At 33.5% G+C, this 22,925-nt stretch overlaps 1 protein-coding gene across 1 annotated transcript; it reads right to left on the bottom strand.

The window, feature by feature from the left end:
* Nucleotides 1–17,990, bottom strand: LOC127840511 (atrial natriuretic peptide receptor 1-like). Its single transcript, XM_052368927.1, has 16 exons — nucleotides 17,941–17,990; nucleotides 17,572–17,674; nucleotides 15,963–16,040; nucleotides 15,306–15,410; nucleotides 13,415–13,486; nucleotides 12,380–12,539; nucleotides 8,904–9,068; nucleotides 8,445–8,581; nucleotides 7,982–8,023; nucleotides 7,027–7,160; nucleotides 6,541–6,664; nucleotides 4,430–4,498; nucleotides 3,924–4,098; nucleotides 2,953–3,051; nucleotides 1,637–1,728; nucleotides 1–185 (listed from the first exon to the last, which is right to left on the bottom strand). The coding sequence occupies exons 1-16, from the start codon at nucleotides 17,988–17,990 to the stop codon at nucleotides 93–95; spliced, it is 1,698 nt and encodes a 565-aa protein (XP_052224887.1). The 3' UTR covers nucleotides 1–92.
* Nucleotides 17,991–22,925: the final 4,935 nt, after the last annotated feature.

Here is a 22,925-nt window from a genome sequence, read left to right as displayed (position 1 = left end):
CATCTTGAAACAAACACATGACAGATATATAAATGAAAACTGGATGACTGGAGACTAATATAAGCCGTCGTCTTGTCCCTTAACGTATTTCATCAGCGTAACGTAAATGGCATTTGAAGGGCAAATCCATCGTTTTGTCTTGTTATCTCGTCGACCAACCAGTACGTCGTCATGGAACCTTTCCCCTGCAAATCGCAACGTACAGAATAGTGCAATTTTGTTTTATTATTATTATTATGATAATGTGTTTCGCATCTGTATTATTAAAAACTAAACTCTATTCTATCATTTTCCCTTAAGTCTAAGTTTGTGTTATCTCGGAATGGACACTATTTCCAGTCTTCTTATTTGAAATCGGATAAATATGGCTTAAGCTCAAAGTATCACTATACAACTCTTTTCGGTCCAAACAAGTGTGTGTTTACGCTAGTATAAGTTGTGTAAATAATTTTGAGGATTTACTACTTGCTTGAAAACAGAACCCAACGTGAAAAAAAAAACAGTAAAACGTACAACAAAAGAGCGAACTTTGTTCCACATCGCTTTTATATTAACATACATTTTTCGAATAAATTAAAAACTAGATTTATTGAGACAATTAAAAAGCACTAAAATTCAAAGCCTAATAGAAGTGCGCAAATTGTATAACTATAGGAAATTAAAACTTATACAACTTGGTTAATCTCCGTCCATAAGTTGTTTCATACAATTTGGTTTTAATATTTGGACAACAGCTACATTGAGAACTGTATGTATATTTAAGTAAATAAACTAAATTGGAATATCAATTTATTTTTAAGTTGCGGATACGTGTTTTAAGAGTTATTTAAGAAATAATCGACGTGTAAGCGTTGGTTATTGCGGTAATTACCAACGGTTTGGAGTTCCGATGCGTTGGAATTAAACCACGAGGGCGTAGCCCTAGTTTTTTGGTAACACGCATCGGAACGACGAATGTTAGGCGTTCGGTGTGCGTTCTGAAGTGTGTGGATGGATCGTCTAATTTTAATCGTGAGCAATCTAGATGCCTCATGTTTTTATCCAATCTTGATTAAATCATATAAGACTGCTTATCATGACACTATCTAGACCGGGGTTAAGTCTATGAACCATGCGTCCAAAATATAGTTCATAAGATCAAAACTTCTCCATAGGCAACTTTTATGACTACACCGTTATGAAACCTGGTAAGAATGTTTACTTTGACAATTGCTAGGACGACTGCATATCTGGGTCACTTGCATCGCATAGAAAAACTATGATCGCATGTAAAATCTTGGAAAAACCTTGTTACTACTAGAGAGGCCACAATTATGACTCAATTTTGATGAACCTTTGTAAGAATGTTTGTATTGACAATATCTAGGCCGACTGTTGATCTGGGCCTCGTGTTTCTCGGTCAAACATTATGCATAACTATGTTCCCAACTCTAATCATACAATGAAGCTTTATATGGAACACGTGAGCCAACCTTTGTTAATATTAGAGAAATGATTGACCTTTACAAACAAATAAATTAATATTAGATACGTGATTTATAGCTAACACCGATGCTAGAAAGTAACCAAACACAAGAAACAGAGGAAATAAAAACAAAATATTGATTTCGTACAAACAAATGAAACCTTTCCTTACCTTAACCTCAATTTTTCCCCGTTCTTCTATAACGAACGTATTAAAACTTTTCAGAAGCGTCTTAGTTTCGTCGCTTATATGTATCTTCATTGCTGAAATACAACCAGCCGTACAACATAATTGTGTATTAAACCGTTTTCCACAATCAAATAACTACATGTATAACCTTATGTAACTATCTTTCAGCTGATACAAGATCAGCTTCGTCTCTCTCTGTTTTCGAAGCTAAACAAGGATGCAAGAAAAGTAAATTAATTATTATTTAAGGCGACGGAAATGTTCAGTATATATTATGGAAGACGACAAATGTATTGTTTCAGCTTAAATGAGTATTCATTAACGAAGATTTTCTGGATACCCCTAGTTGTCGATGTGGTAAAATCGAAGATACTTCAATATATCTTATCTTTTCGTTTCTATCGTGGTAAAATAATAATTCTATTTAAAAGCCTGTCTGCACTCCGCCCATTGACAGTTCAACTCCTTCTCGATTTGGTCTTACAAATTTAAAGTATGAAACTAATTCAGCAATAGTTTAATATGTTAAGGCCTACATTCGTGACACTCACAGATTGTATCTTATTTCCTTCCGGTTACCGATCTAAAGTAGTAACCGTTGCCAAGCTGCTGTTTATTGTATTCGAGCTTTCTTGTTCTATCAGTCTATAGTCTCAATCTCTTCACAACCATATGGTACATACACCACTTTGCGTAAGCCCGTCTATTATGACGCTTTACTTTACTACCTTAATGATGTGTAATTTATACATGTTTTTTTTTTACCATAACCTCATACATAACCTTCAACTGTATTCTTCACTAATTGCAGCAGGTCTATTTAAGTACTTGTATTATCTTATTGACTTACGGTGCAATTCATAATGTAGTATTGATATACGAAGTTTGTAAACTTTGTCAAATGTATCATGTTGCTTTTTATGATCGCATGCTTATTTGATTAAATTAAATATTTGTTCAACTAAACTAAAGTTATATATGTACATACAAGTTGGTCAGTCGGCACTTAACATATCGGCAAATGACTCGGTACCATAAAACCACGCAAAAGTGGATAATTCAGCTGAAACAGGTCGCAGTTCAAATTTCTTTATCAGCAATCATCTACTCAATAAGGTTATTTAATAAGTTTTAGCAAATTCACGAAGCACTAAGAGGTGTTGCAACCCAAATTTTGAAACAATACATAACATTATTGAAAAACGGACGTGTGGTCAGCATTTTTAATTAAGCACAACAGAATACACACAGTCAGTTAAGAACGTATCGAATAAAGTAAATTAATATTTTAGCCATACCTTTTCCGTTAGACTCCATTCGGCTGGCGGTGTTGACCGTGTCCCCGAAGAGACAGTAGCGGGGCATTTTACGACCCACGACTCCCGCGCACACTGGGCCTGTGTGTTGTTATAAGAGAGCAGAAACGTGCATATTAGGAAATATTGGATAATATTCTTAATTCAAATACTTTAGATATTCTAGAAATTATTTGGAATTTTATTTTAAAGATGTCGATAAAATGTTAAAATCACATAACTATTTGAAATATATCATAGTTGAAAATCAGACACATGGCCATTATTCTGCTGAAACGAGTTGCATAAGAATTACCCCCCCCCCCCCCCCCCCCGGTATTTCGTTTCTTTAAGGCCTTCTACACATTAAGGTTATTTAATTGTGGAATTTTCAAAGAGATCTAATAAGCATGGAAATATTATTTGAAAACTCAACATTTGGGATATATAAAAAAACAGAAAAAGGGCCATCATTCTGCAAAAACTCAAAAAACGGGCATTATTTCTTTCGTTCCAATCATCTGCAGATTAAGGTCATTCAACTGTGAAAGTCTGAGTGACATTTATTTTTTAATATAAGAGGATTTAAACACACAGTTTTTTACTATATATTATATAGTGGAAGAACGGGCCATTATGCTGCAAAACAATATTGCAGCCAAAATTGCTTTTATTTTGGCAATCTACATATAAAGATGCATATTAAGATTATTCAACTAAGAACGTTTGAGCGAGATCCAGCCATTTGTAAACGCGGAGATTAAACCTGGGCAACTGATAAAGGGCCATCATTTTTACAAAACTAGTAGAAGCTTCGATGTAATTCTTAACGAGAATTAACGTATAAAATTAATTCATCTATTTGCGTTGGAGCGAGATCCACCCATCAGTCAAAGATAAGGGACGGACCAACAGACCAACGGAGAAGTGAAATAAATTCCAGTTCGTTTATATGTGTATATAGATGTGTGTACCAGAATGCAGTCCTATCCGAGCCTTAAGCGGTGTTTCCGGCATATGGCGTATCATAAACTGCCGCACGCTCCTCAGAATTGTCAGCGACATGCGGGCAATCTGTCGCACGTGCTCAGTCCCGTTTCTTTCCGGAATCCCGGAAACGACCATATAGGCGTCGCCAATAGTTTCCACCTGCGTTTATGTTTAATGAATGCACAAAAAAATGTAAAATGCACCATCATTTTGTATCGACTTGATCAAAACAACCATGCAATGGATAAAAAATGTAACGAATACATTTTGTAATAATGTATGTAATAATGCAATTAACGAAAAAGAATAGGCAAACGTCTCTCCAAAATTGACAGCAAAAACAATGTTTTACATATTTCTTACAAAACATGCATACAAGATTAACGAAAATTTATCAGTATAAAGTTACATAAATATAGCGTCATAACACTTAAAATGTATGGGCTAATGTCAGCAACTATGTGTGAACATTTCACATTATGAAACCCACCTTGTACACGTCGTAATGTTCGATAATAGTGTCAAAACAAGTGTAAAGGTCATTCAAGAATTCAACCACCTGCAACGACGAATAATAAAAAAAAACAAAATTGATACAGATTATAGTAAAGTTTTTTTATCACAGCATATTTCAATGTCCTGCTTTTTAAGAGTATAGATTTTTATTATATGTTATGCACATTTAAGCAAAAACCGGAAATACGCTACTTAAATTTCCGTTTATCCAACCGAATTGGTATTGAACAGCATAACAATAATTAATTTATATTTATTTGAACAATAAACAAAGCATACTAATTCGCAACACTTCATCTTTTATCGGAATCATCTTTGAAATTATGCATCAGAATGCACTTTAATAAGATATTGAACACTGTTGTTATTAAGTTAATACACATATGGAACAAAATATGAAAGTTCTTATATAAATCAGTCTGACATCTCTTCTGAAGAATAAAAATGTAAATAATTGATGCACTACATATCCCATTATATTAGATTAATCTCATGGAAAACCCCATACTGACAACTTGTTTATTGCAAAATAAACATGCACCAGGCGGTTTTGGCCCCTTATTTAAAGGCGCTCACGTCTATAAGGGTTGGTCAATTAGAAGTAGATTAGAGATATTTTTCTCACATCTTATCAAACTGACACCTTTAATTAATAAATATAGGATCTGGCACGAGTTGTCATATCATACCATATTTTATTAAACAAGTTCAGGAATTTTGTTAGTAAGCGAGCCTTTGGCGAGCTTACTAACGAATTTCCTGGACGAGTTTAATAAAATATGGTATGATATGACAACGAGTGTCAGATCTTTTTTATCACATGTTTTTAAATGAGCAAATTAAATAAATATGTACGAAAACATAATGATAGATCTCGAATATTGTTTACATTTCCTGACGTCATTTGGAATGCCTCGGCTTTTACAAAGCAAAATAACAAAATGCGATTGGTCAATAAACGAAAACGAAGTCAATGAAAACGCATAAAAATGTTGTATTACACATGTGTAATATAAAATAAATATGTAATGGTTGTATTACATTGGAAACAGGGTATAGCATGTGATAAAATAACGTCTTTAAAGAAAGATTAACATCGGGTGCGCTTAATTTGTTAGTTTTATGAATTCTTTTATAAACAAGGACACTTCACACATTTTTTATTAATTTCTCGCATTTCCTGAAAAAATAACAGGCCTCTCGTAAATTCCCTTAGTAAAGCAGTCATTTCACAGAATTCCTGAATTTAATGGCGTGAAATTTAAAGTTTTTCTACAATGCATATACATTTTATATTTCTTAGAAACAGCAATAAGTGTATATTGTGCATGAGAAAAAGTCAATAACACTTAAATTGAACGAATATTTTGTAAAATAATTCAAAAATACAGTTAACACATCAAAATCAATGCTCCTTATAGCAATAGCGAACATTTCAACGCTTGATGTGGTCTAGTAACATAGATATAACTCGATACAATATGCTCGGTTGTTATTTTTAGGTGTCACAATATATTCCAGGTGAATTACCGGCTACGATATCCGAACATTTACGAGCGAACGCGAGATTGGCTTCGGGCAGCTTCTGAAGCACGACGTAGTTCTCATGAATACGTCGTACTGCCGACGCTGCCCGAAGCCAGTCACGTTTTCGCTCGTAAATGTTCGGATATCGGTGCGGGACATTAACATGGAATATATTGTCGCACAAAAAATAAAACCGAGCATTTTATATCTCGTAAAATATATGTAACGAGACCACATCTAGCGTTGAAATGTTGGCTATTGCTACGAGGAACACTATTTGTTAATTGGTTAACTTATTTTTACTAAATGTCTTGCGAAATATTCGTTGATTTAAAGTATTAATGTTACTTCAATTTTTTTTATATACTTGTATAGGCCTTTGAACAGCCTTGTGAAGCGCACTACTGATAAAGTTTGATTTGATATGGAATTCATATGAAAGCCTGTATAATGACTCAAGCTACATAGGTTTAATAAACTGCAAGCAAAAGCAACAACTGACGAATTGTACAGTCCATTATATTCGAAAAAACATAGGCCATTATATTGAACGCTTACCTGAAATGGAGTGCTCACTGCTGATATTGACGTAAAGCCAACGATATCCGAGAAATATATAGTAACACTGTCAAAGGATTCTGGGTTAACAGACTTCCCTATTCGAAGCTGATTTGCAACGCTCCTGGTAATACAAAACCTTATCCTCTCTATATTTAACATTTATTGTGTCAATGTGTATTAGTAAAACATAGCTGCACATATGGTGTATATTGTTGTATGCTTGTCTGTATTTGATTAAAACAATATAAAATACGTATGTTTCGTGAAATATTATTTGTTCCGATCAAGTGTGAATTAAAGTCGATGATATAGTAAAACCAATATATGTCAGAAAATATTTTAAAAGCTACTCATATACACTAAAAAATGACGTACCTAAACCTTAATGTAAAATCGCGGACGATTTAAATCAGAAAAATTGTGCGGTAAGTGTGTTACAACTTTTTTTTTAATTTAACATCAACCGTACTCCGGTACACGTACTTTGGCAATACTTGGTAGAGCAGCTCCTCAGATCGTTTCTTCTCTTCTATGAACGCCTGTGTCTTCTCCTCAACAAGACCTTCCAGATTGTTGGCGTATTGCTCCATTCGCTTCAAAAGAACGTCCAATACGTTGTGCGAAGCGTTTACGTCCCTGAAATAGTTTATGATACACACAATTACAAACACACAATAAATATTGTCTAAAATAACTGTTTGTGTTCAATCATTTACACTCCTATAAAGCCAAGCATATGTGCCAAAACAACGGACGGAATGCAATAAATATAGGATCTGGCACGAGTTGTCATATCATACCATATTTTATTAAACGAGTTCAGGAATTGTGTTACTAAGCGAGCCTTTGGCGAGCTTACTAACGAATTTTCTGGACGAGTTTAATAAAATATGGTATGATTTGACAACGAGTGTCAGATCTTTTATATCACATGCTTTTAAATGAGCGAATTAAATAAATATTTACGCAAACATAATGACAAATCCCGAATGTTGTTTACATTTCGTGACGTCATTTGACATTGCAACGTCATTTCAGCAAAATGAAAACGCTTAAAAATTTTGTATTACACAATCATGTGTTATATAAAAAATGTTATGGTTGTATTACATTCGAAACAGGGTATAGCATGTGATAAATAACTTTATATGTATATATGTAATTTTCGCAACAGCACTATATTAAAACATACTTGAAATGATAATACATTTTGTTATTAAAGTTTTTGTAAGCTGAAGTACGGTGTGTAAATAGAAATGACGATTCGTCGAAAAAAATCTGTGCAACTTTTTCAACATACTTTAAAATGTGTAATTGCTTTTATTTGTATTTTGTTGAAAAAGAGGTATTATAAATGTAATTCAAAGATGATTCACCATTTAACATTTCAATGCGGCCAAACAATACCAATATTCATGTATGTGTCCCTTCTATATATTATGCAACTGCGGTCATTTAAACGACGGAAACTTGTCGCGACCTATTTACATTGTATGTTGTAAACCATGATGTTGTTTGTTTTTCCACGCCCTGCTTTTTAAGAATACGATATGTTTTTCATAAAACATGCTCGTTTCAATTTACCAAATGGTTAGCAGCTAAAATGATTCGCAATTGTTATTTTTATTACGAGGAAAGCTGTAAGACATATGAGGTGAGACTATGATTTTGATTTATCGTTCAAATTGAAACAAAATCTACAACAATTCTTTTATTTAAAAAATGACAAACGCCTTATATATTTCGGTAATATTATTACTACATTATTCCCTTATTTTATATTTGGCTTTTATTCGATTTTTATATAAAATTAGCATGTTTACCGTAAGTGATCAGATGCATTTTACGTCTAATGAGCTTATTTACCTCTTAATACGTATGCCTTTTATGACTTTCCTCACGTTCGAAAATGACGGTCGTTCCGTTGGAATTTCAAGCCAGCAACACGTGGTGAGATTGACGATACTGGGCAAATGCTCCTCCTCTTTTAGAGTAGGACGGACGCTTGTGCCACCACGTTTAATTCTTCGAATGGTATCTATATACAAATGATATATTCAGGACACGTATTGGTCTGGATGAAATTCTTCTATATCGGCGTTGTGCGATACCGATGGTTCTGACATAATTTTGGAAACTCTTATAGTGTAAATGCGATAACATGTGGTTGTTGTTGTTCAAACTGAATATTTCATTGCATTTTTAACAACTACATACACATACGAAAATATATATGATTTATTAAAATATATATTACATAAGAAAGAAATCCAGTACCCATCTAGTGACAGAGGTGTTAAAAAAGAAGTCAATTGAGACTATAGTGAACCTATACACGATTGACATTTTAAGCAACTCACCATCTAAAGATTGGTACCAGATCTCGGCGGTGTAAGGTTCAGTTCTCGTGCACATCTCGTACAAAATAATTGCGAAGCTGTAAACATCTCCTGATTGGGAGATTTGTCGCGGAGGATACACTCGGAGGTGTTCCGGAGCCATCCATAGCAGCTCTGGCAAACTAACTACGAAAATAAATATATCAAGCCGATTTGAATAAATGCATTTGATTTATAAATGTATACCTTAAATGGCGATCCGTTTTGTTTGAGTTAAAGCATGTCTTTGGTATTATGTTTAAGTCTCCTACCAAAGTTTTCTTGGAGGATCATAAACGTTTTTCTGACTGTATATTTTTAAAAGTCGAATGATAATGAAGAAAACTTGATATAGTTATAAGCGGAAACGTTAGCGTAGTGTACGACCTTTATAACGTTTACTAAACATTTAATAAACCTTTATTTAATAATTAAACATAAATAAATAGAAACTATGAAACTTAGTCTAGACATCGGGCTATATGTTGCCCGGTGACAGGTTTGTCAATCATTTCCTCTGTGTGCAACTATAGAAAGTCAGGTGACCTCATATATACTAATATATAATTAAAAACAAAATATAATATATTACCAAGAATATTATATAAGATATGAGTACGCCATTTTGTTTAAACAGGATAAGCAATGCAATGGTTATGTGCAACATGTTACAGTTGCTAAAGAAGTGAGTGGTTTGAAAATGACGACGTTGGTATCATATTGTGATAGACCTAAGGACGTGAAAAAGTATCAAAGTAAGAAAGATTATCATAAAGATATAGTTACAAACGTAATATAGCATATTACATTATTGACAAACTTTCTTAGCGACTTGCTTAAACGGACAAAACGTTGGCATTTAAAAAACGGTGTTTTTTTAAATGAGAATTACGCTTAAATGGGTTTGACTTATGCATAAACCAGACCTTATTTGATTATATCTTAGCTCATCGTTGCTCGGTTTGTAATATTAAAAGTTTCACGCGTAAACTGGGTTACAAAATATTAAGCACACATGCACTATTTCTTAGTAAAGTTTCGGTTCGCATCATATTTGTATATCCATGTAAAATGGCTTTAAAATCGACCATCACAATTGTTTGGTCGGGAAAGTTGCAAATTCCTAAAAATGCTTTAAGATGTAACCGATTGTATCACAGCTCTTCAAATCAGGCGTACATTATCACGTATTAAAAACGTGTAGAAAACTTTGCTTCTTTCAGCGTTAAATAGATAAGGCTATAACGGCCACGGCAATGGCTCGAATTTTATAAATTTCTTGACTACATATTTTCTATCATACTATGAAGTTTATCTTTTAGGTAAGATATACATTGGTGGGTTTTTCCTCACTTTGAACAAAACTATGAACCACTCGCATAGACTCGTAGTGTTTCTTGTGAATTTCACACTTACAATATGCAGTGTGTAAGTGCACTCAATAAACGTTTCTAAATTTATTATTTACAATAAGCAGGATAGTATTGCACTCAATAAACTTATCTGAATCTCGAACTTACAATGGGAAACGTGTAAGTGCACTCAATATACTTATTTAAATTCAACACTTACAATTGACAGTTTGTATGTGCTCGCAATAACCTTTTGTGAATTTAACATTACAATTTGCAGTGTGTAAGTGCACTTGATAAACTTATCTGCATGTACACTTACAATTGACAATTAGTAAATGCACTTAATAAACTTATCAGAATTTAACACATACAATATGCACTGTATGTGCACTCAATAAACTTATCTGAATTGAACACTTACAATATGCAGTGTGTGTGTGCACTCAATTAAATAATCTGCATTTGACACTTACAATGGGCAGTGTGTAAGTGCACACAATAAACTTATCTGAATTGAACACATACAATGGGCAGTCCGTAAGTGCACTCAATAAACTTATCTGAATTTAACACGTACAATAGGCAGTATGTAAGTGCACTGAATAAACTTATCTGAATTTACCTCGTACAGTGGGCAGAAGCTAATTGAACTCAATCAACTTATCTGAATTTTACACTTACTATTGACAGTGTGTAAGTGCACTCAATAAACGTATCTAAATATAACACTTACAATGGGCAGGGTGTAAGTGCATTCAATAACTTAATCTGAATTAAATACTTACAATGTGAGGTGTGTATGTACACTCAATTAACTTATCTGCATTTGACACTTCCACTGGGCAGTGTTTATTGCGCACAATAAAATTATCTGAATTAAACACTTACACTGGCGAGTGTTCAAGTGCACACAATAAACTTTTCTAAATATAACACTTACAATGACAGTGTGTAAGTGCACTCAATAAACTGATCTAAATATAACACTTTCGATTGACAATGTGTATGTGCACTCAATACACTTATCTGAATTTACACTTACAATTGGCAGTGTGTAAGTGCACTCAGTAAATTTATATGAGTTTTACACTAACAAATGGCAGTGTGTACGTGCACACAATAAACTTGTCTGAATTCAACACTTACGATGGGCAGTGTGAAAGTGCACACAATAAACTTGTCTGAATTTAACACTTACGATGGGCAGTGTGAAAGTGCACACAATAAACTTGTCTGAATTTAACACTTACGAAGGGCAGTGTGTACGTGCACACAATAAACCTATCTGAATTTAACACTTACAATGGTAAGTTTGAAAGTGCACACAATAACTTTATCTGAATTTAACACTTACAATGGGAAGTGTGTAAGTGCACACAATAAACTCATCTGAATTCAACACTTACAATGGAAAGTGTGTCAGTGCACACAATAAACTTATCTGAATTCAAAACTTACAATGGGGACTGTGAAAGTGCAAACAATAAACTTATCTGAATAAAACACTTCCAATGGGGAGTGTGTAAGCGCAAACAATAAACTTATCTGAAATTAACACTTACAATGGTAAGTTTGAAAGTGCACACATTAACTTTATCTGAATTTAACACTTACAATGGGGAGTGTGTAAGTGCACACAATAAACTTATCTGAATTTAACACATGCAATTTGCAGTTTGTAAGAAAACTCTATACAATTATCTGAATTTAACACTTAGAATGGAGAGTATGTACGTGTAAACCTCTGTTTAATATAATCAACGAATATAACAACTATAACTTTTCATTAATACAACTGCGAGAAATGGAAATAGATTTGATGTCTCATTTCACTCATGTACAATTAAAGGTCAATGTAATTTGATGGGCATTCTTTACTTGCTCAGAGTTTTAGCTGAAAGAGGACTATTTATTGCTGGCATTCTGTCCACGCCTGGTTCTATTTGTTTCGTGTTAAAGTTTACAGTCAACTTATTCAGAAATTATTATGTGTTATCTATTCGCATGCCTTTGTGATTACATATAAATTTAAATTGAACCGCAAAAACAAACATAAAATTATACCGAACAACTTTAATTATTAATGTACTTGCTTTTTCTTACCGTACATGTTTTCCACGTGCTGTTTCTTCGCATGGACCTCGTTAATGAAATTTAGACCGAACCCGGTTATTTTGAGGACAAACCTGCTGTCAATCACGCATCTGGAACTAGTTAGTCGTCCATGCACGCCTATACTAGTGGTGTGCAAGTAATGCATGCCCTGTTCAGAATAAACACCCCACATGTACATAATAGACAGACCTGACAAAGATGAGTTATCCAATTGGCAATCAAAGCAGGCAACTTATCATGGAAGTCCTTAAAAAAAACTCAAATCAACGTTACATTAAAAATACATTAAATTGGCTGGAACATACATCTAATAGGTTAAGATAATGGAAACCTTTTTAAATATATCCTGAACTGTGAGTGATATGTTTTACATACATTTATTATAAATTATTGAAAGTACCAAATGACATGTGTCAATTAAAAATAATTGGATGAACTAAATGACATTTGTTAATCGTCAATTATTTAACTTACCTAATAATTGAAAGTATACCGTGTTTTGTGTAAAAAGTAAATTATTGAGAGAACTAAGGGCTTTGTTAAAATTATAATAAAATGTGGTAAATAATGTAATGCATGATCGTAGAGGAATACATTAAGATGGTTCTGTTGTTTTTTGGTCGCAAATGTATATCTGTAAACGTATTGTTTGTCTTTTTCGAAATTTACAAACCATATATATACAAAAACGAATCATTGATGTTTCGACTACACAACGTACCTTTTTGCAAGTGCTATATTAATAATGTATGTGTGCGACATTTAAAGCTCTTTCTGTTTTCTTCTTTCCGCTTCTCCTTTTTTTAAATGCATTGTACTTCAAGTTATTCAAATTAGTTAGTTTTGGTTACGTTATGCTACCGACTTTGGTGGACTTGTTTCGAATAAAATGCTGCTAGATTTGGAGTTACAATATTCCTTTTTGCATTGATTTAATAGTTTTGAAAACGAATGTGACATTAAGCTTCAACTATATAAAACCATCGTTTGCAGTATTATGCCTTCCCTATATGGTGTCCCTACCTCGACGATGTCGTTGATAAGGGACAGTTTGAAATCCCAATCAAGTTGAATAGACTCATTCTGAAGGATGTCCTAAAATAAAGTGAATTTTGATGTGTTAAAAAATAATTTATATGTTACAATTAAAAAACTATGGTAAAATGTGATCAAACACATATCAGATTTCAACAGTGGTATAAAGCATTGCTAATCTATGAATGTCAATAAAATAAATAAATAAAAGAAAAATATAAATAAACGTACATCTGTTTTAACACTTACCTGATATTCTATCTATTCGTTCATTTTCGCATTTTTTTAATGTGTATTGTGTTTCAAAAATTAAAAAACACAATGACACAACACATCACTCAAACATTAAGTGACGTAATGCAAATTTACAAAATGAGGTCACTATCTTTTCATCTCGTTAATTTTTGCATAATGATTATCACAAATTACAATTATTGAATAAATTCTGTTTTAATAATTTAGCAAAATCAGTAGATATATAAGTGCACTACGTTCAACAAATATGATCTCTTTAAAATATCAGTGATTACACTCTTAAATCATATGTATAACATATGGTCATTAGGTGATATAACTAGTATATTACCAGAGTTTCCAGAAAAGCCATATGCGTACAATAAAAAAAAAGACACCTAAATAGCCTTAGGTGTTCACTTACGGAGAATTGTAATCACAGACGTAATGATGTCCATCAAACACAGAACGTTCAACCCACCTATATATTTATGCAATCGTTCACCTCTTGATCAGATATATTTCAATCAAATAATGTATGTTCAAGAACAGAAACCAGTTTTTGTGAACACATTAAAATAGTATCGGTGTTATTGTAATGGTATCTATAGTTTATGCATTAATGACACTCAAACTATAATATACAATTTGTCCTTTGTCAGCGGTATAAATTCATCGATTCGCTTTTTCAAAAAAATGTACATATAAAACAGTAACTAAGTATTGCAATCGCATTACACTTGATTTAATATGTGTACTCAACCCACTTGCTGGTGAAGATTGGAAACACATATTCATCTCTATTTAAAAAAAAACATGAGAAGCAATAATTGTCGATAAAGAATTTCTTATTAACTGATACATTAATTAATACAATGTAAATTTTGACTTGATTATTTGTATATGGTACGTATGCTTGACAAAACCGTGCGAGAGCTTGACACTTGTACTTGCATGTGACCATTAAGCAAATAAAAGGCAAGAATCATGCCCATTGCAAGGCAATACTTGATAACAAAGTGTGAACGGTTTTACAGTTGTATATTCATTTCCCTGGTTATACAGTTGTATATTCATATACCTGTTTATTCAGTTGTATATTCATGTACCTGGTTATACAGTTGTATATTCATATACCTGTTTATACAGTTGTATATTCATGTACCTGGTTATACAGTTGTATATTCATATACATGTTTATGCAGTTGTATAATTATTCACGTACCCGGTTATATAGTTGTATATTCATATACATATTTATGCAGTTGTATATTCATATACCTGGTTATATAGTTGTATATTCATATACATGTTTATGCAGTTGTATATTCATGTACCTGGTTATATAGTTGTATATTCATATACATGTTTATGCAGTTGTATATTCATGTACCTGACTATACAATTATATATTAATATAAATGTTTATACAGTTGTTTATTCATGTACCTGATTATATAGTTGTATATTCATATACATGTTTATGCAGTTGTATATTCATGTACGTGGTTATATTGTTGTATATTCATATACATGTTTATGCAGTTGTATATTCATGTACCTGGTTATACAGTTGTATATTCATATACATGTTTATGCAGTTGTATATTCATGTACCTGGTTATATAGTTGTCTATTCATATACCTGTAGGCTTCCTCTAGAGCAATACTCAGTGAGGATACAAACATTGTTTGTGTCCGGACACACGCCAATCAGACGGGTAAGATTCTGGCATGTGATGTCACGCATCTGAAATATGTGGATAACTTGAAGGATACTAAATAATCAGATAAAACATGTTGCATTGATAAAACACATATTAAATTAAGACAACTTTAACGGATAATTATTGACAATTAAACCATAATATGGGCATATGTAAATGTAAGTGTTGATAGAAAATGTAGCTACATGTATATATCAAATATTACCTTGCATTTCTTGCACAAGGAAAACGTTAAAATATCATGCAATTATATTTTGAAATCACAACAAAGCAACCCATGTTTACATGTGATGTCGCATGTGTTAATATTTAGTATTTCGATGTATGGAGTGTCTTGTATTGTATAGGCGAATGTTGTTCTGTTCAGAAAATCGTTCACTTAGCTAAAATAAACACTCAGCGGATGCATGATATAGGTTAATTGTTGATGAGCGGATGCCTGATATCGGTTACTTGCTGATGTTATTTTTTAAGTTTGTATTTTTGTATATTGAAACCAATTTCGAAACAACAAGTTGCTATCTTTTATAGTCACAATATCTGCCACTGCCTGTTAAATTCAAATGTTTGCCCACGTGTTTCATTTCCAACATGAAGGCTCTATCTAGCGATATGGACTTGACCTTCGGTTTTCGCACATACACCATCGTACCCTAGATAGAAACAAAAACAAATTCAAAAACACAAAACTAGCTAAACATTACGCAATACTGATTCTACTGTATCATTTTTTTATTGAAAACAAAGATATAAGCTTAACACATCTTTGATATCAGAAATGATCGTCTTGAAAGCATGCCAAGTAAGAAGCATTACGTCGTTTCAATAATGCTTAAATCTAACGTTGTCGTATCCTCGAACTCGTGGTAATATATATGAACATAATAAAAAAACAGTTCAGATGTACTTGATTTGTTCATATGTGTTGGTTTTAGACTGAACCAACATATAAGTAACGAGTTACATTTATTAATAAATAGAAAACGCAGTGAATTTACCTTATACACACCCACAGTTTGAAAGCATGCTGCGTGTGTTGCTATTGATAACGACCTATCATCAAATTCGACCTGCCGAATGATAGTAGAAATTAAAATACCCAACATGTCGTCGTTACCTACGTTCAAGTCTACAAAGTAAAACTAAAATATTATGTCATTATGGCATGGGTTTCTAGTTCTGACTATGACACGCAAACCCTATGTAGTTAACGACAGTTTTTGTTACGTATAACTTGGAGCACAGCACGATAATATCTATGTTTTGAGAATAGCAGAGCATATCTCAATAAATACTGTAAATTGTTAGCACAAAATTACCTTTGCATAAACAATAGTATACATCAATTTGTTCCAATATTATCTAAGAGGAAAACTCATACAAACCTATTCTTCAGGAATAGCATGAAACTGTTGTTCAAGTAAAAGAGGAGCGGTACATCACCTCCCGTTCAAATTAGCCAATATAATATAAGTGTGAAACAACATTGCCATAAAAGTATACACTTTACGTTATCATAATACATTTAAATAGCGTTTTGGTGAACTGTTGGGAGTAAATGGAATATTTCATTGAGATCGGAAACAAGATTGTGTTATACATTTTTTTCCGGAACATTTGTTTTGTCCTCCCTATTCGAGCTATGTATGCTTGAAGAGAAAAAACCCATAGATATTCGCAAAACTGACTTTTTTTAAATGAGTGTCGTTACATTTTCATGTCATAAACCTGATGCAAATTATTCGGTTTGTGGATGATTTTAATTATTGAATATCTAATAATGCAACACTATACCATGCTAAGTTTTTTTTCAATGAACAACTTGAAAAAGTGCAGCTTTTAAATATAGCCCCTGCTGTTTTTTAATAACAAACTTCTGATACTAATCCTAACGTGTTATTACATTTGATGTGTTTTACCTTCAACCATGATAAAATTTAATAACACGGTTGCACTATTACTTTCACCGCTAAAACAATAACGTTCTTATTTGTTATGGGGATGTACAGTAGACATCCGACGATGTTCCTATCTATTTGTATGCCTATATAAAAAGGAATTTTCTAAAGATTGTACTGATTAATTGCCGGTAAATGTCAAGAAATGAAAGCTCTTAGTTTGATATAACATTGTTGCAGAAGAATGCATAATTATTTATTTGATAATGAAAACATAATAGTTTACATGACTTCTGCTAGACAAGAATGACGACTGCGTTGTCATGGTGATGTCCTCACTGCGCACGCGCCACCACTTACTGTGGATTTCTGCTTCAGCTTTCAGTCGTCTGCACAACACGAAGACAAACGATGTATTCGTTGGAATAATTAACAATCTTAAAAAATGAAAAGTTAAAAAAATATATTTTTACATTCCATACTGATTTCCAGTTATTATGGATCATGTTTCTTTTTGAATTGTTATGTCAATTAGCCAAATCAAAATATCAATGTTCGTTTGGCGAGAAACATGGCCGTTGTTCCAAATACCTAACATACCTTAAAAACTCGAAAATGTTAGTAGTATTTGAAGTATAGGGCATAGAAAAAGTACCTGTAAACCAGCCCAGCAACTACTCCGAACACGAATATAACAGCACCCATGCTGATACCCACGATAGCTGAAGGCTGCAATTCTAAAAATAAACATCAGTGCACATACTGCAGACAAGCGCAGAATTCGTAACAAACAAACATCCAAGTAGCAGAGGGCTGCCATGATGAAAATAAAGATCAGTCTACAAACTTCTTTCAACATCAACAATGCAAATGCACTTGCTGTTGACCTCTGTAGGAATGTTTGTAGGTTAATCATTATGGGGATATGGTACGTCATGGGTCCTCGATTTATAACACATCATTATTTAGCAAAATGTATTGAAATCTGTTTATTGAATGTTTTAATCGGTGTTTCTCTATTTGAAAAGCAAGCCCAAAGTAACCGTTCCCATTATGACGTCATCTGTGCGTGAAGCTTTCATTCATAACGGATAATAAGTAATTATGATGTATTCAAATTTGGAACGGGTATTTGCATAGGCGGTTCAAAGGGGGGGGGGGGCGGGCGCGGCGCAAGCCACCATCCCCCAAAATCGCCAAAGTAATGGCTATATCCATCCGTTTTACGTGTAAACTATGCACATCTTTGTTATTATAAGAAGGTACTTTGATGAAAGAACACAGGCGTGACATGATCGAGGAGTGGTTGCCAAAGCCTTCAAAATCACTAAAATCTTGGAGCTTCCGGGGGGGCTCCGCCCCCCCCCCCCTCCCGGACCCTCTAGTAAGCTTTGCCCGGCACCCGCCAGGGGCCCTGAGCAAATCTTTCAATATCCACCCCCCAACCAGTAATCATGGATCCGCCCCTGATTTGTTACATTATGTCAATACATAAGCGTTGTGTCATTAACATGATATTGATGTATTTTATATTGAATCATTATTTGTTCATGGATTTGACCATCTTATCGAAAAACATATATTTGGCTAAAAATGTCAGCGTGCGATACGCGGATCTATAGCGTTTTTACATTGGTACTAACCGCGCTTAAAATTGATGTCAGATAACAATCGATATTCGATACAGAGGGCAAAGCAAGCGATATATGAACACCTAATGTGCCCGGCCTTTGTATTCATATTATAAAACAATTCAACGTAAATCTGTTATTTATTGTAAAGAATGTTGTCACTAATTTAAATGTTGTTCCGAAATATAACGTTTAAGTGTTATTGCAATGAAATAAGTAAAATATGAAAATGCTTATTTCTAGTCTTTAACTCTTTTTTATTTTTATTGGCGTCGCACTGGAGTGCGGCGACTAGTATGTAATGCATTTTTTTCGCTTATGGGAGGAGAAGTTATTTTACGAATCAATGTATATTTTTGTTTTAAGAATATCTTGCATAGTGGTGATTTTTTGTGTTCATTAGTGTAAATAAGTACTGCATTTGTGCCCATAAAATTTATTACAACATTTATTGCAAATAATGCGAAGCTAATTGTTTTAAATAATAACTGATCACAGGGAAAAGATCACAGGGACTGGGCAAATACGCGAAACTTTCTGGTTTTGTATAAAAACAAAATATAATCAAAATATATTTATTTTGTGGTTTTTCTAACAATAGCGCAGACTTTTGCTGCTGAGTTTTGGTAAACGCGTATTTTCTTCAATTTTACAAGACGACAGCGATTACACGGTTTATTGCTTTATTGATAACCGTTACACTACAGTCACTTATTAAGGCAGTAGGTGCCTAGTGAGATCGGGAATAGTAGGTCGATATCGCCGTATTCGGAAAGCGTTTCGGCTATAAGCGATATCTACGGTAAAGTCCGGAAATTATACTAAATACAGGAAATAAATTTGTATTTTTTTATTTAAGCGTTAAATTTGCTTATCTTTTTAACATTTAATAACTATACAATACAAATATAAGTAAAATTAATTCGTTTCATAAAATATTTGTGTTCATGACGTCACGGTTGTTGACATTTTCTTAGCAAAATGAAAGTGCGAAATAAAAGCGAGCGATTTGCAAAATCGAAAAAGAAGCAAACACCGATCGACAACGTTGTGTTCGATAACAAGTATTCATTTACCGAGCTCTGCGATGGCGATTTGTGTGAAAATGACTCATGTTAAAGCTATTCGCATTTTCTAAATGGCGTGAAAAGAGTAAGCAGAAGTGGGTTGGGGATGGAAGAAGATTGATTGACTCGTTGAGCTGGAGGTTTTGCTAAACAAATTACAGTATGGTCAGTTTTGTAATCGGTTTCCCATTCCTTTGACAATATATAACCATGCCGGTGAAGGTAATTAACTTCCTAACCACTCTAAATATAACGCTTATTGCAAATAGAAATCTTAAGAAGATGGAGGCTCGTGCTGGGGAGTCCATCAAGAAAATCTCAACTGCGTCGTCTAACAAGGCTGCCATTGATGCTTATGAGAAAGAAATGGAGTAAGTGTAAAAACTAACTTTTAATACAATGTTATTGACTATTCTGGTGCCAAATTTTAGTTTTTTTTCTCATCAAATGTCTTCCTATTTCCTATTCCAGATGAACATGAAACATATTTATAATAACAGTTTTATTAAAGGCACTGTGTTCATAGTTTGGTAAAAATACATTTTTTTTTAAAGATTTTTGGTTAGAAAATATTAAAAGCTATTTCAAATATTACAATTTTTTATAATAAATTCATTACTTTTAGAAATAAATCTTATGAAGGAGCATAGGTATATTAAAATTATGAGCTATTCATATAAATGGTGAATTCTTTTCACAAGCGATAATTTGAGTTCGAAGACTTGGTAATATGTATTGTGCTTGTTGTGCTGAAAATTGATTTTTCTCATAACCAATGATCATATAAGGCGTCAGAATGAAACTTAAAGAGGAATTATAAAATTCATGAAATAAGCATTGTGTGAAGTTAATTTTGTATTTCAGTTCGAGGTACAGTAATGCCTGATATTACTCAGATTGCTGCTGTGCATTTGAAGACGGGTTGTAAGTTCTCGACATATGTGAAGACAACAGTGCCAATTTCTTCCGAAGCTCAGAAAGTGATTGGCAACTCTGTTGATGATCATGGCATAATGCGTGTAAATGGTGGAAGTGTTGATAGTGTATCAATTAAAACTTCTGTACATGATTGTATGATGTGGCTTGCAAAGTTTCCCAGAGCCATTTGTGTTGCTCATAATGGGCGCAGGTTTGATTTTCCGGTTTTGGTTAGTGCATTGCTAAGCACACACTGTTTTGAAACGTTTTGTAATTGTGTAAGCAGTTTTGTTGACTCTTTGCCGGTTTTCAAAAATCGTATCCTGGACAGTCACACAAACAGGAAGATCTAGTGAACGTGTTCTCCAGGCAACCTGCAGCGCACACAGTGCTCCTGATGATGTTGAAGCACTGGGATCTTTGCTTAAAACATGTAAAATTACTGACAATATGGCCCACATCTTTACTGTTACTGCAATCCATAATTCAGTTTGTTTAAGTCATGAAAAGCCTTAAAGGCAAAGAACATTATATTGTTAGACGTGCTGTTGCATAGAGAAACTTTAAAGCGACCAACAGCTGAAAACATTGCGGGATATGGACTGGCCTTGTGTGATTTGAAAGCCATATTTTCTAGTTCCGGAGAGGATGACTTTAAGGATACTTTCATTGCTAAAAACAATGAGGGACTACCAAAAGTCACAAATGCACAAACATATTTTATCTGAAGTGGTCCCTAAAATCGGTCAGTTTTTCAGTGACGAAAAGTGACGGAACGAGATAATATGGCTTTCAAATGACACGCGGCCAGTCAAAATTATGCAATGGCTTTATACTGATACTAAATTATGTACATCTAGTTGTCATTAATCTGGCTGTTTTTATTAAAATATAAGTTGTATATTATTGTGCTACATGTTTAAAGAAACATGATAACTTATACATCTTTATGCTACGTAATAGTGGGACAACTTTGACATTTTGTGGTGAACTGCGCCAAGTGTTTTTTTTCACCATTCGGGGAATGGGACCGAGTCCCTTTGGATTGGGAAAATTTGCGGTGTTTTGACTAAAATTGGGAAATTATTGTTGTTTTGCTAACAAATGCTTCAATATAAAGGATACAAGTGTGTCCAGTATTATATTTACTAAGATTGATTTATATGGATGGGAGATGAACAAAATATTGAGATCTAAATAATAAATATTTTTTGTTAACCTTCCATTGTGAATTTTTAGCTCCCATTTGGAAAAAGTATAAGTTACCGGACCCGATTTTGAATGAAGAAAACACTTGCGCCTGTATTCATATGTTGCCTTTTGAATGTAGGTGACCTTAAGATTGTATTATTAGCTCGGCTGTTTTCGGAGAAAACTCCGAGGTATAGTCATAGCCTCTTCGTCGTCCGCCGTCCGACGTCGTGCTAAAACCTTTACATTGGCTCTAAAATTAAAGTGCTTCCATCTACAACTTTGAAACTTCATATGTACATGCACCTTGATGAGTTCTACACGCCACACCCATTTTTGAGTCACTAGGTCAAAGGTCAAGGTCACTGTGACCTCTAATATAAAACTTTAACTTTGCCTCTAACATCATAGTGCTTCCACCTACAACTTTGAAACTTCATATGTACATGCACCTTGATGAGTTCTACATCACACACCCATTTTTGGGTCACTAGGTCAAAGGTCAAGGTCACTGTGACCTCTAATATAAAACTCGATTGACTATTAATAGCTTATTAATATCTTAGTTAGAAGGTGATTTTTCAAGCGGTTCCGTAGTGTAATGATTACACGCTCGCTTCACATGTGAGAGGCCCAAGTTTCGAGCCCCAGTATAATCAAATAATTTTATTTGTGTTTTATGTTAACTTTTTGTTTTGATGTAGACATTTTAGTTTAAATAAATATGCTGTTTTATTGTAACCAATTTTTGCTTTTAATATGCCCATGAAATATATGTGTGAGAGGGTGTGTGTGTGGGGGGGGGGTCGTAAACACATTAAAACTTGTACAGT

Source organism: Dreissena polymorpha, chromosome 8 (assembly GCF_020536995.1).
Source record: "Dreissena polymorpha isolate Duluth1 chromosome 8, UMN_Dpol_1.0, whole genome shotgun sequence".
In the NCBI taxonomy this organism is placed as follows: Eukaryota; Metazoa; Mollusca; class Bivalvia; order Myida; family Dreissenidae; genus Dreissena; species Dreissena polymorpha.
The sequence above is the reverse complement of the archived record's forward strand: the minus strand, read 5'-3'. Positions and strand labels throughout refer to the sequence as shown.

Bases quoted from the DNA above. Each gene is read 5' to 3' on its own strand.
- LOC127840511 (XM_052368927.1), bottom strand. From the start codon at position 17,990: ATGGGTGCTGTTATATTCGTGTTCGGAGTAGTTGCTGGGCTGGTTTAC. The intron at 8,024-8,444 runs GTGAGGAAAGTC...CAATGTAAATAG, and splicing joins AACGACCGTCATTTTCGAAC to GTCGCGACAAGTTTCCGTCG. The intron at 6,665-7,026 runs GTACGTGTACCG...TTGTATTACCAG, and splicing joins CTCTACCAAGTATTGCCAAA to GAGCGTTGCAAATCAGCTTC.